Raw genomic sequence first — 12,532 nt, 5'->3', positions numbered from 1 at the left:
CTCACGACCAAGAAGAAAAACTCTACTAGGAGCAAAGCAAGGAAAGCGCCTTGAAGCAATACATTAAACTGAAAATATCTGTCAAGAACAAAATTTTCCGACACAGTCAATCCAGCTCTGGTCACGATAAACAAAACTATTAAAGTAAAACTTACTACACGTTCCGCAACTATTCTCTTTCTCATTCAGAAAAGGGATAAAACATACTTATATTTACAAGTATATTAAGCAAACCAGAGTGATATTTAGCGCGAGATAATAAGCAGTAATCTAAAGATATTATAGGAGAAAATCAGGCTGGTTTCCATCTTTATTAGGATTGTATGCTACTATAACCACCATGCTATTTCAAGTGTGAGATCACATAGGATGCGTAAATGTGCAAGTGTTGCAGATGTAAAACAAGATCTGGAAAGAGCAATAGGTACACTCACACTGCACGCGTGCACTTGCTGGTTGCGTTCAGTGTAAGCAGCTGCATGCAAGTCACAACGTGTTTCAATGGCACTTTCCAGATTTTGTTTTTCGGCTCATGCACATGCTAAATGATCTGACGTTCACTTTCATAGACACGCATTGAATGTGATCACACCCTAATGCTGATTTTGCAGGGAATAAACATCTTTCGATTTGAACATTCTCAACTATTTTATTATGCACTATTTTATTTATTAATACACATGCTAAAGTAATAGAGAATTTAAAAAAGGTTCAAAAATAGATTAAACGAAATAACTACAGAAATTGCTCGCTTAATATAATAGGAATTAAAGACATTTGTAGAAAAAGGAGAGAAAGAATTTGAAGAGATGATAGTGGATGAGAGACATTTGCAGAAAAAAGAGAAAGAATTAAGGAGTTAAAGTTGAATGTGATGGAAGTTTACAGTTGTGAGAAATACATACAACACAGTAATAGAGAATTGAACAAAGGTTCTAAAATAGATTAAACTAAATAGCTTCAAAAAGAAAGATTTAAGGAAAGATATCCTAGCGAAGATAGAAAATAAAGCCTTCATCTTCAATGCAAATATATACAAACACAACCTACATGAAGGAATTCTTTTCTCTAGTTAATCACTTAATGTTTGACCTATTGGTAAACTTACGACCAAGAAGAAAAACTCTACTGGGAGAAAAGCAAGGAAAGCGCCTTGAAGCAATAAATAGATTAAACTGAAAATATCTGTCAAGAACAAAATTTTCCGACACAGTCGATCCAGCTCTGGTCACGATAAACAAAACTATTAAAGTAAAACTTAATATACACGTTCCGCAACTATTCTCTTTCTCATTCAGAAAAGGGATAAAACATACTTATATTTACAAGTAGTATATTAAGCAAACCAGAGCGATATTTAGCGCGAGATAATAAGCAGCAATCCAAAAATATTATAAAAAATCTGGTGTAGCGCACTCACACAACTTTCCTTGCCGTTATGAAAATTGATTACCTGACGCTAGTGTTCCCGCGCATCTCAAGTCTACTATTCAAAGATCTGAGCCAGCTGGTGACAGGACAATAACGCTGGAGACACACGAGGTCTGCTATCTCCTCATAGTGAATGATTTAATAGAATCAACAGTTTGCAATTGAATAATCACATTTTCTCGAATTTCGAGCTTATTTCCAATTTTAGGTGAAAATGTTACTGAACATTAATCGTACAGATTTTCTTGCTCAATCTTTCCCACTCGAAATTTTTCGTTTAAATTATATCTGAGACCTATAATTGGAAATCTAAAATCAAACTTTGCATAGATGGGGCGGAGCTTCTGAAATTTTTACAGGTATGAGACTTGTGGCAGTTGATAGAGCTTATCAATGACTTTTCTAGGTATGAATTTGATCAAAATCGTTGGAGCCATTCGCGAAAAAACCCTGTTTTTGACAACATTTTCGCCATTTCAGCCGCCATCTTGAATTGTATTTGATTGAAATTGTTCGTGTCGGATCCTTATATTGTAAGGACCTTAAGTTCCAAATTTCAAGTCATTCCGTTAATTGGGAGATGAGATAATGTGTACACAGACGCACATACACTCATACACACACACACACACACACACACACACACACACACACACACACACACACACACACACACACACACACACACACACATACAGACCAATACCCAAGAACCACTTTTTTGGACTCAGGGGACCTTGAAACGTATAGAAATTCAGAAATTTGGGTACCTTAATTTTTTTCGGAAAGCAATACTTTCCTTACCTATGGTAATAGGGCAAGGAAAGTAAAAAATCAGGCTAGGTAAAAAATCAGGAAGGTAAAAAATCAGTTTCCATCTTTATTAGAATTGTATGCTATAACCACCATGCTATTAAATTTCAAGTGTGTGATCACATAGGATGCGTAAATGTGCAAGTGTTGCAGATATAAAACAAGATCTGGAAAGAGCAATAGGAACACTCACACTGCACGCGTGCACTTGCTGGTTGCGTTCAGTGTAAGCAGCTGCATGCAAGTCACAACGTGTTTCAATGGCAATTTCCAGATTTTGTTTTTCGGCTCATGCACATGCTTCATGATCTGACTGACGTTCACTTTCACAGACACGCATTGAATGTGATCACACCCTAATGCTGATTTTGCAGGGAATAAAAATCTTTCGATTTGAACATTCTCAACTATTTTATTATGCACTATTTTATTTATTAATACACATGCTAAAGTAGCAGAGAATTTTATTTATTTTATTTATTCATTTATTTGCAATGCAAATAACTCTAATGTAATAACATTGAAAGATAAAATAATAAGGTAGTCCTTGTGCTATTTTTCTTCCAAATTTATAAGTGACAAAGTCCAAGATAAGGTTAGAATTTCACGTGTACAATTTTTATAAAATTTTTGTCCAAAATAAACATTAAAACTATCAATTTTGAATTTAGATGGCTTAAATTGATGAATTAATTAGAAATATTCCACTCAATTACCACTTTTAACGAATAATATTCCGTTAATTGGGAGATGAGATAATGTGTACACAGACGCACATACACTCATACACACACACACACACACACACACACACACACACACACACACACACACACACACACATACAGACCAATACCCAAGAACCACTTTTTTGGACTCAGGGGACCTTGAAACGTATAGAAATTCAGAAATTTGGGTACCTTAATTTTTTTCGGAAAGCAATACTTTCCTTACCTATGGTAATAGGGCAAGGAAAGTAAAAAATCAGGCTAGTTTCCATCTTTATTAGAATTGTATGCTATAACCACCATGCTATTAAATTTCAAGTGTGTGATCACATAGGATGCGTAAATGTGCAAGTGTTGCAGATATAAAACAAGATCTGGAAAGAGCAATAGGAACACTCACACTGCACGCGTGCACTTGCTGGTTGCGTTCAGTGTAAGCAGCTGCATGCAAGTCACAACGTGTTTCAATGGCAATTTCCAGATTTTGTTTTTCGGCTCATGCACATGCTTCATGATCTGACTGACGTTCACTTTCACAGACACGCATTGAATGTGATCACACCCTAATGCTGATTTTGCAGGGAATAAAAATCTTTCGATTTGAACATTCTCAACTATTTTATTATGCACTATTTTATTTATTAATACACATGCTAAAGTAGCAGAGAATTTTATTTATTTTATTTATTCATTTATTTGCAATGCAAATAACTCTAATGTAATAACATTGAAAGATAAAATAATAAGGTAGTCCTTGTGCTATTTTTCTTCCAAATTTATAAGTGACAAAGTCCAAGATAAGGTTAGAATTTCACGTGTACAATTTTTATAAAATTTTTGTCCAAAATAAACATTAAAACTATCAATTTTGAATTTAGATGGCTTAAATTGATGAATTAATTAGAAATATTCCACTCAATTACCACTTTTAACGAATAATATTGAGTTATTTAAGAAATTTGGAACTATTACTATAAAAGAAGCATTACTATAATATTAATTACATGGGTATATTTTTTTCCATTTTTCAGTATTGCTATAGGCTACTTCGTACTGTTTGCTTTATGAACTCACAGCTAGCGCACAAGTTTAACTTTGCTGGCTGTGCCAAATCATTCATGTTTTGTAACTATTATGTAAAAATTTGGCGAAATAAATATTCTTATTCTTATTCAAGAAACACAAACTCGTAAACACATTTTGAAATCTCATTATTAACAGGTACCAGTTTTGAGCTTATTTCTTATATTTCTTCTCATAACTTACAAGCTTGAGGCATAAAGCGAATGTTGCATCAGACTTAGCAGTAAGCTGTTTTGCATAAGAAGCAAGTTCTGTATAAACTGTGCAAAACATTTTAAATGCTAAAATCTCACGGTCTAATAGGTGCTCATAGCAAAGAAACTCGAATAATACAGAAAATACAATGATAGCAGGACCGTACTTAGACCGGTTTTCTTGGGTCATTTGCCCGGGGTCCAGGCCCATAGATTGTTTACAGGGGCCCGGAAAAATTATTAATTTTTTTTTATGTTGTAGAGAAAAAGTTTTTTTTGAGATTACAGTTACAATACTAATAATAATTACAGTGTTCGATAATAAATACTTTTTTCTATATTTATTTAGACTTGCGTCTGTCCCCCATGTCCCGCATGTATAAAAGGGGCCCGGTCAGGTGATTTTGCGCGAGGCCCGTAAAACCTGTGTACGGCCCTTAATGGAAGGGACTGCTCAACACTACATGACAGTATAATCAAGAATATTTCGTAGAGATAAAAAAGAAAATTAGAATTTTCAGGCTTATGCCATGCATGCATAGTATAATATTTATGCATACATCACTTCAATGTAATGCATGAAAGTATCAATCACAAAAGAATTGAAAGTCTAATCAAGAACTCACAAAACAGTCGTGATGTATTGACAAAATTTGAGACTAACCTGATGGAATACTGGTTGATTCGTGCGCGTCATGAGCAGTGGTACGAAATTGAAGAGAAGAGATTCCTTCAAATAGCGAGAAACTTCTTGAGTTTCCTACGAGGTCAGAGTTTTCCACAATCATTGATAAGATTTGAGTACACTGAAAAAATATAATTTCTTGGTTTAATTACATCAGAGAAAACTCCTATAGAGCAGGACATCAGGGGCCTGTTTCATGAAAGTTACAAGTCCTGTAATACAGGAGAATCACCATTCCAATTACATGCTCAATATAGACCATAAAATCAGCTGTTCCTGTATTTACAGGACTTCTAAATTTTTATGAAACAGACCCCAGGCTTATGCCCTAATCGGAATTCATCGATTCACTAAGATTGTAAGATCTATCAATATAAATTCATGTAAATGTAAATTCATCACCAAGATAGCAAGATACACTGATAAAACAAAACAAAAATCAATTTACTATTTCATTAAGATTCTTATAATTCTATTGGTTCCAAGAAAATAATAATTTCAATCTTGAATACAATCAAAATTAACTAATTCCTTAGCATATAAAGATACACAAATAAACATATCTGGAACTATTATTATTATTTCCTTTAGTCTTTAATAGTTTATTATTTTAACTTACTGTTTAACTTACTGTTAACTACTGTTAACTTACTGTTACTTCAAATAATGATTGTAGCCATGCTAAGTTGGATTTGGACTTTAGTTGAAACTCTTCAATTTACTGAAATATTTACTAAAAGTTTGCTTTGATTCCAAGTATTAAGGGTTGATTACATCAAATTTGAATTACAATATCCAATGTTAATTACCAGTTTTCATATGTGATTTGAAAAGAACATGTCAAAATTCATACAGGAAAACTACAACAATTAGAAAGAATCCAGTAGAAAGAAGAGTAGCCTACTAGAAGTAGTATGTGACAAGGCACTGTTGAGAAAACAACTCTGTAACCATTATTAATTTTTTTTTAAATTATTAAAGTTTAATAAGAACTTTGACAGGAAAGTCAGAAATAACTGTTTCATGAAAGTTACAAGTCCTGTAATACAGGAGAATCACCATTCCAATTACATGCTCAATATAGACCATAAAATCAGCTGTTCCTGTATTACAGGACTTCTAAATTTTTATGAAACAGACCCCAGGCTTATGCCCTAATCGGAATTCATCGACTCACTAAGATTGTAAGATCTATCAATATAAATTCATGTAAATGTAAATTCATCACCAAGATAGCAAGATACACTGATAAAACAAAACAAAAATCAATTTACTATTTCATTAAGATTCTTATAATTCTATTGGTTCCAAGAAAATAATAATTTCAATCTTGAATACAATCAAAATTAACTAATTCCTTAGCATATAAAGATACACAAATAAACATATCTGGAACTATTATTATTATTTCCTTTAGTCTTTAATAGTTTATTATTTTAACTTACTGTTTAACTTACTGTTAACTACTGTTAACTTACTGTTACTTCAAATAATGATTGTAGCCATGCTAAGTTGGATTTGGACTTTAGTTGAAACTCTTCAATTTACTGAAATATTTACTAAAAGTTTGCTTTGATTCCAAGTATTAAGGGTTGATTACATCAAATTTGAATTACAATATCCAATGTTAATTACCAGTTTTCATATGTGATTTGAAAAGAACATGTCAAAATTCATACAGGAAAACTACAACAATTAGAAAGAATCCAGTAGAAAGAAGAGTAGCCTACTAGAAGTAGTATGTGACAAGGCACTGTTGAGAAAACAACTCTGTAACCATTATTAATTTTTTTTAAATTATTAAAGTTTAATAAGAACTTTGACAGGAAAGTCAGAAATAACTGTTGAATGAAAAGGTAATTTTTGTCGTGTAAGAAACCCTATAATATAAGATAATACAGAACTGCAGGCCGGGTTGGTCTCTAGTAGTTGGGAGCACCTGGGTTTGAGTCCCGACGGTGCCATGGACGTTTGATCAACAAATCATTCATGCACAGACAAAAAGCTTGTGGAAATATCCGCATTAAAAAGAGAAATAAATTTCTAGATTTTAAAAATTCTAAGACAGAAACTTACTTTCAATTATCATAGCCATCAAGGTAGACGCAGTTGAAGAGAAAGAGAAGAAAATCGAAGAGATAGTTTTACATCTTATTGTCAAATTTCAGGAGGAATTGATTCAGGAACATACCTGGAAATCAAACACATGTTTTAATATTTCAACTAGATAATAATTGAGAAACACATATTGATAGTAGCTTATAATATCAATAGCAACTTCTAATCACTACAAAGACAGTATGATGAACTAGTTTGGTACCGGTATAAAGCTGCGTTTACACCAAAGTTAATAGCTTAATCCCTAAAAATTCTATTAGATTGAACATAACTTATCATACACATGATGAACATATGTGTTTGTCAAGCTCAATCTAATAGAATCTATAAGGATTAAATTATTAACATTTTGTTAATAACTTTGGTGTAAACCAACCCAGCTTTATAAATTTAGTTTGGCAGTAAGTAATGTTTTCATAACATACAATAAGTGCACAAAAAATCGACAAGAATCTCTATTGACCAATAATTAGAAATCATGCAAAAAAAGAGACAATAATCACATACACATAGGCTACAGTATTTAATCAAGGTTGTGTACTTCGCTTTTGGAAACTTTTCCACTGGCGACATTTTTTTTAAGAACATTATTTTGATTTGGATACTATCAAGTGACCATCTTACCAAAATGAAACAAATTTATTAGGGAAAAATTTTCTTCAGATTTTACTTAGGCTATAACCTAGTGGATTTTGTGGATACATTTTCAAAGATATTGTTTATCGAATAGCCTAGCCTAACATTTTTGATTTCTCAATAAATCTATATTATAGAAAAATATTATTTTGAAAAGATAACCAAATTTGAGTTATTAACTCGATTTTACTTTCTAGTTTTGATTCAAATCATCCTGAATACGGCTAAATAAGCCGCCGGTTTCTCAAATACGTAGCCTAATTTACTATATATGTTACAAATTGATGTTTAAATAGAAAATTATCACTATCCAACAAAAAAATATACTTCCAAAATAGGATTGAAGTAATTGAAATCAAGTCGAAATGGTAGATCATTTTTGAAAATATCTAATTAGTATTGCTAAATCAAAACTGGCCTAACGTAAGCTATAGGCTATGACCCAATATTTTATGCGATAAAAATAGCATAATTTCAAGAAATTCGGGCATTTTCAAAAATAAAAATTGAATCTTTATAGTTTACAGAACATGTTAAGACATACAACCAACTTCAATTTGATAAAAATAGATTGTAATGATAAAAAACTTGTTAAAGCATACCGTTTTCAAAGTCTTGAAGAGTTGTCAAGTATCAACGTTTGATTTGAAAAAATAACACGAAATAAAAGACTTTCTATGAGCACAAAGTATAAAAGAATATGTAGAGAACATTTTTAATAACAATTTAAACATAAATTCCATTGATTATCACTACAAAATCTAATTTAGTTTCGAGAGTGCACAGAGAAGACAAGACCGGTTTTGAAGATGGCGAAGTTGGGTTGGATTTGATGATTCGACAAAATTCAACAGGTCAGAAGAGTGGAAAGGGAAACTGGGAGAAAGTGCTACCAACCTAACAACGTTAGATCTCCCATACCGACTGCATTTGATCATCCGTTAATGAAAGTGATAAGCCTGGCTGTTTACATTGGCAACAACTGTTGATTCACTAAGGCCCGGTTGTACAAAAGTCAGTTCAATTTTGACCGTGATTAATTTCACGGTTAAAATTTAACCGGCTTTTGAGCAGCCAGCACTAAGACCCGGTTGTTCAAAAGCCGGTTAAGTTTTAATCGTAATTAATTTCACGAGAATCAATCAGAGAAGGCTTCTTAGAAAAAACGGCTTTAACTACCGAATAGAATAAAGAAATTACAGATTAAAATATAATCACTTTTTAATAGCAAACAGTGATTTAATAATAAGCAGATCGTGATGGGAAACAACATTAAAATGTAATATAATTCTTTACAAACAACATAGACAATCGCTATCACAATAAAATATTATGCTTTATTTATTTATCAACCAATTTATTCAAAAATACAGAGCTTAAAATTGTGCAAACTGAACAGCCTATGAAAATTCTTGTTTATGATTAAAATTAATCAAATTTTGTGGATGGCAGACACTAAATTTATTCTAGAACATTCATAGAACTTGAAATTCGGGCTAACTAAAATACCTGAATCATTAAAGAATTTTTAAGTTACTTTCATCGAAAACGAGATGGAATGACAATAATGGGCCTATAGTAAGGTCCACGTTATAATGACAGTATTTGATCAACTTTGGTTTTGCTATCCTTGTCTATCATTCGACAAAGCAGATGGTACTATCCTTTTCCAGGTCCACAACGATGCCAAGTATGTTTTTGACAAAGTAGAAATATAATTAATTAATGCAGAGAATCGGCATCGCTATTCTTTTATCTTTATCCACTGCCATTATAACGTGGACCGCACTATAGGCTATAGCACACATTTTCAACAACAATTATACAACATTTCCAAAGTTTCACCCAGCTTTTTTCAGCATAAAGACGATGAAACATATGCGATAGGTAATAACTCATCTTGTAGAATCTCACGAATGAGCGTAGAAAGCTTACATATATAAAAGGAAACCTAAAACAATGTTGTTTGGGTTTTTGAAGCCAATGATAGTTTGTTACTGTATAGTAGCCAATTACCCACTATCAAGGAATGTATCTACTTTTTTCAAAGGCTCATATTATATAAATATATATACGCTATCATCCGTATTATATATTATGGTGATATCCACGTTATAGCAGTATTTGATGTATTAGTGGCAGTATTGGTGTTACTATCCTAAGGTGACCATATTTGTAATGACCTCAAAGCGAGACACATTATGATAGTCAGGGGGACCCCGACCACCTACGAAATGGGAACAGAAGTATTAGTGATAATTGCCTTGTTTTGATGAATGCAACTATGAGGATAGAAACAATATACAAGTCATCTCCGTAAAACACAAAAAATGGGAAGGATGATAAAATACGATCATATGATGGCATTCTACAGAATAAAATAATAGGAAATAATAAAAATTAAAATCTAATAAATTTATTACACCTACAACATAAAATCATATTTATGATATCTACAACGAACATGAAGATAAATTATTCTCATGTACTGTACCGGTACTGAATCAGTTTTCTTTCTTTCAAAAGCACTGCGGTATCTTAATTTGACAGAACACTGTGCAAATTATAAAGAAAAATCTAGTGTGGCGCACTCACACAACATTCCTTGCCGTTATGAAAATTGATCACCAGACGCTAGTGTTCATGCGCATCTCAAGTCTACTATTCAAAGATCTGAACCAGTTGGTGACAGGACAATAACGCTGGAGACACACGAGGTCTGCTATCTCTTCATAGTGAATGATTTAAAAGAATCAACAGTTGCCAACAGTTTGCACTTGAATAATCACATTTTCTCGAATTTTGAGCTTATTTTCAATTTCAGGTGAAAATGTTACTGAACATTAATCGTAGAGTTTCATGCTCAATCTTTTACACTTGAAATATTTTGTTTAAATTGTATCTGAAGCCTGATAATTGGGAATCTAAAATCAAAATTTGAATAGATGGGGCGGAGCTCCTGAAATTTTTACAGATATAGGACTTGTGGAAGTTGATAGAGTATTTTAGGTATAAATTTGATAAAATTGTTGGAGCCGTTTTCGAGAAAATCGCGAAAAACCCTGTTTTTGACAATATTTTTATTACACAGACCAATACCCAAAAACCACTTTTTTGGACTCAAGGGACCTTGAAACGTATAGACCTTAATTTTTTCGGAAAGCAATACTTTCCTTATCTATGGTGATAGGGCAAGGAAAGTAAAAACACAACATCAATGTAATAGAACAGAAACAGTTAACCTCTTACCGTGGTAAACATATTTTAAAATAGAAGAAATATCATCACTCCTGATCAAAATCACAACTAGTGTGAGTGAAAAATGGCTGCTTCTTCAATTCTTCCAGAGCATCTTCAGCTGCCTGTAATCACAATAAATTCTATCGATATTAAACTATAAATGATCTCGAAGCACAATGCTATGCAGTCTAAAATACATCAAATTGAATTATTACTTACTAATATCATAGAGTAAAGATAGCATAAGTAGATACCCAATGGTATAGGGCAATTATGCTCCAAATTTCTCTTTCAAATCAAGCCGATAGTCCTAGTAGTTGTTTTTAGTGAAGCTATGTGACGATGGTTGTCTCGTATATTGTGCCGTTCTTACACTCTCAAACGGCCAAAACAATAATAATGGACAGTAGTCTAATTAACTAAAAATCAGCTTGAAATTTGGAATAACCTATTTCATGGGATATTTTATACTATCTTTTCTCCATGCTAATACCCAATCAAAAACAAAGCAAATTTTAATTTCTAAATACAGTAACTTGGAATGATAATGTATTACGAGTAAGAACAACTGTTACGGAATTGTGAGATCAATTGCATTTATTGAGTAATAAATACAATATAATACATGGGTGTTTCAGAGAAACGGGAAATTTTGAAAGTTGATTAATTTCAAGTAAAGCAAATCTTTAAATAAAATTTTTCATATCATTCAATAGTAAAAATAATGCCATTTTAGAATAAATGATACCGTAACATTTATTTTCTGAAGATTTCATCTTGCAGGTATGTTACTTTTCTACGCAAACATTCCTGTAGTCTCTTCATCACATTGTCCGTGCATGGTTTGGCGTAACATTACAACTGGATTTTGAAATCGCTTCTCGAACCTTGGCTTTCGATTCTGCAACAACGGAAGAATTGAAAGCCAAGATTCGAGAAGCGATTTGAAATTCCAGTTGTAATGTTACGTCAAACCATGGACAATGTGATGAAGAGACTACAGGAATGTTTGCGTAGAAAAGGAATACACCTGCAAAATGTCATCTTCAACAAATTAATGTTACGGTATTATTTATTCTAAAATGGCATAATTTTTACTATTGATTGATATAAAAAACTTTATTTAAAGATTTGCTTTACTTGAAATTATCTAACTTTCAAAATTTCCCGTTTCTCTGAAACACCATGTACAATCCAAAATAATGAACCAATATAACTGTATTTATGTTACCAGTATTGTAAAAATATAAAATTTATTTCTACGAGAATGAGAACAAATTTGACAAGCTTTGCGAAAACAAGCAAAATAGCACCATAGGATTTAACAAATTACAAGTCACCACCAAGCATGGTAAAGAAGAAATATCTTTCTCTGTTGGAAGAATTTGTGGATAAATTTAAAAAAATCCCTGTCTGCTAGGTGTTAGTGGTCAAGTGGTAGAGTGGACATTACTGTCCAAACTTCATCACGTTAACAAATAAAGAAGTCATTCTATTCTACGTGAGAATTAACAAGAAAAACCCTTTGAAATTTTAAAATGATTGTATCAATTAAATGAGATAACAGAATCACTTTTGTTATACTAGTAGTTCTGTGAACAGTA

At 32.3% G+C, this 12,532-nt stretch overlaps 1 protein-coding gene across 6 annotated transcripts in view; it reads right to left on the bottom strand.

Annotated features, from left to right (window-relative positions):
• Positions 1 to 12,532, bottom strand: part of LOC111052028 (serine/threonine-protein kinase fused) — a 47,029-nt gene that overhangs the window by 1,479 nt on the left and 33,018 nt on the right. For 2 of the 6 annotated variants that reach the window (XR_005572234.1, XR_005572232.1), the window contains exons 13-15: positions 10,938 to 11,050; positions 7,011 to 7,125; positions 4,914 to 5,055 (exon numbers count right to left, since the gene is read on the bottom strand). Coding sequence is in view for 1 of the 6 variants with exons in the window: in XM_039436092.1 (XP_039292026.1) it covers positions 10,973 to 11,050 (78 nt within the window). In the remaining 5 variants the exon portion in view is untranslated. Of the gene's footprint in view, positions 1 to 4,913; positions 5,056 to 7,010; positions 7,126 to 10,930; positions 11,051 to 12,532 lie in introns of those variants that run through there. The other 4 variants (XR_005572236.1, XR_005572233.1, XR_005572235.1 and 1 more) reach the window with 3 other exon arrangements.

This window comes from Nilaparvata lugens, chromosome 10 (genome assembly GCF_014356525.2).
Source record: "Nilaparvata lugens isolate BPH chromosome 10, ASM1435652v1, whole genome shotgun sequence".
Taxonomy (NCBI): Eukaryota; Metazoa; Arthropoda; class Insecta; order Hemiptera; family Delphacidae; genus Nilaparvata; species Nilaparvata lugens.
This window is presented reverse-complemented; position numbering and strand designations above follow the sequence as displayed.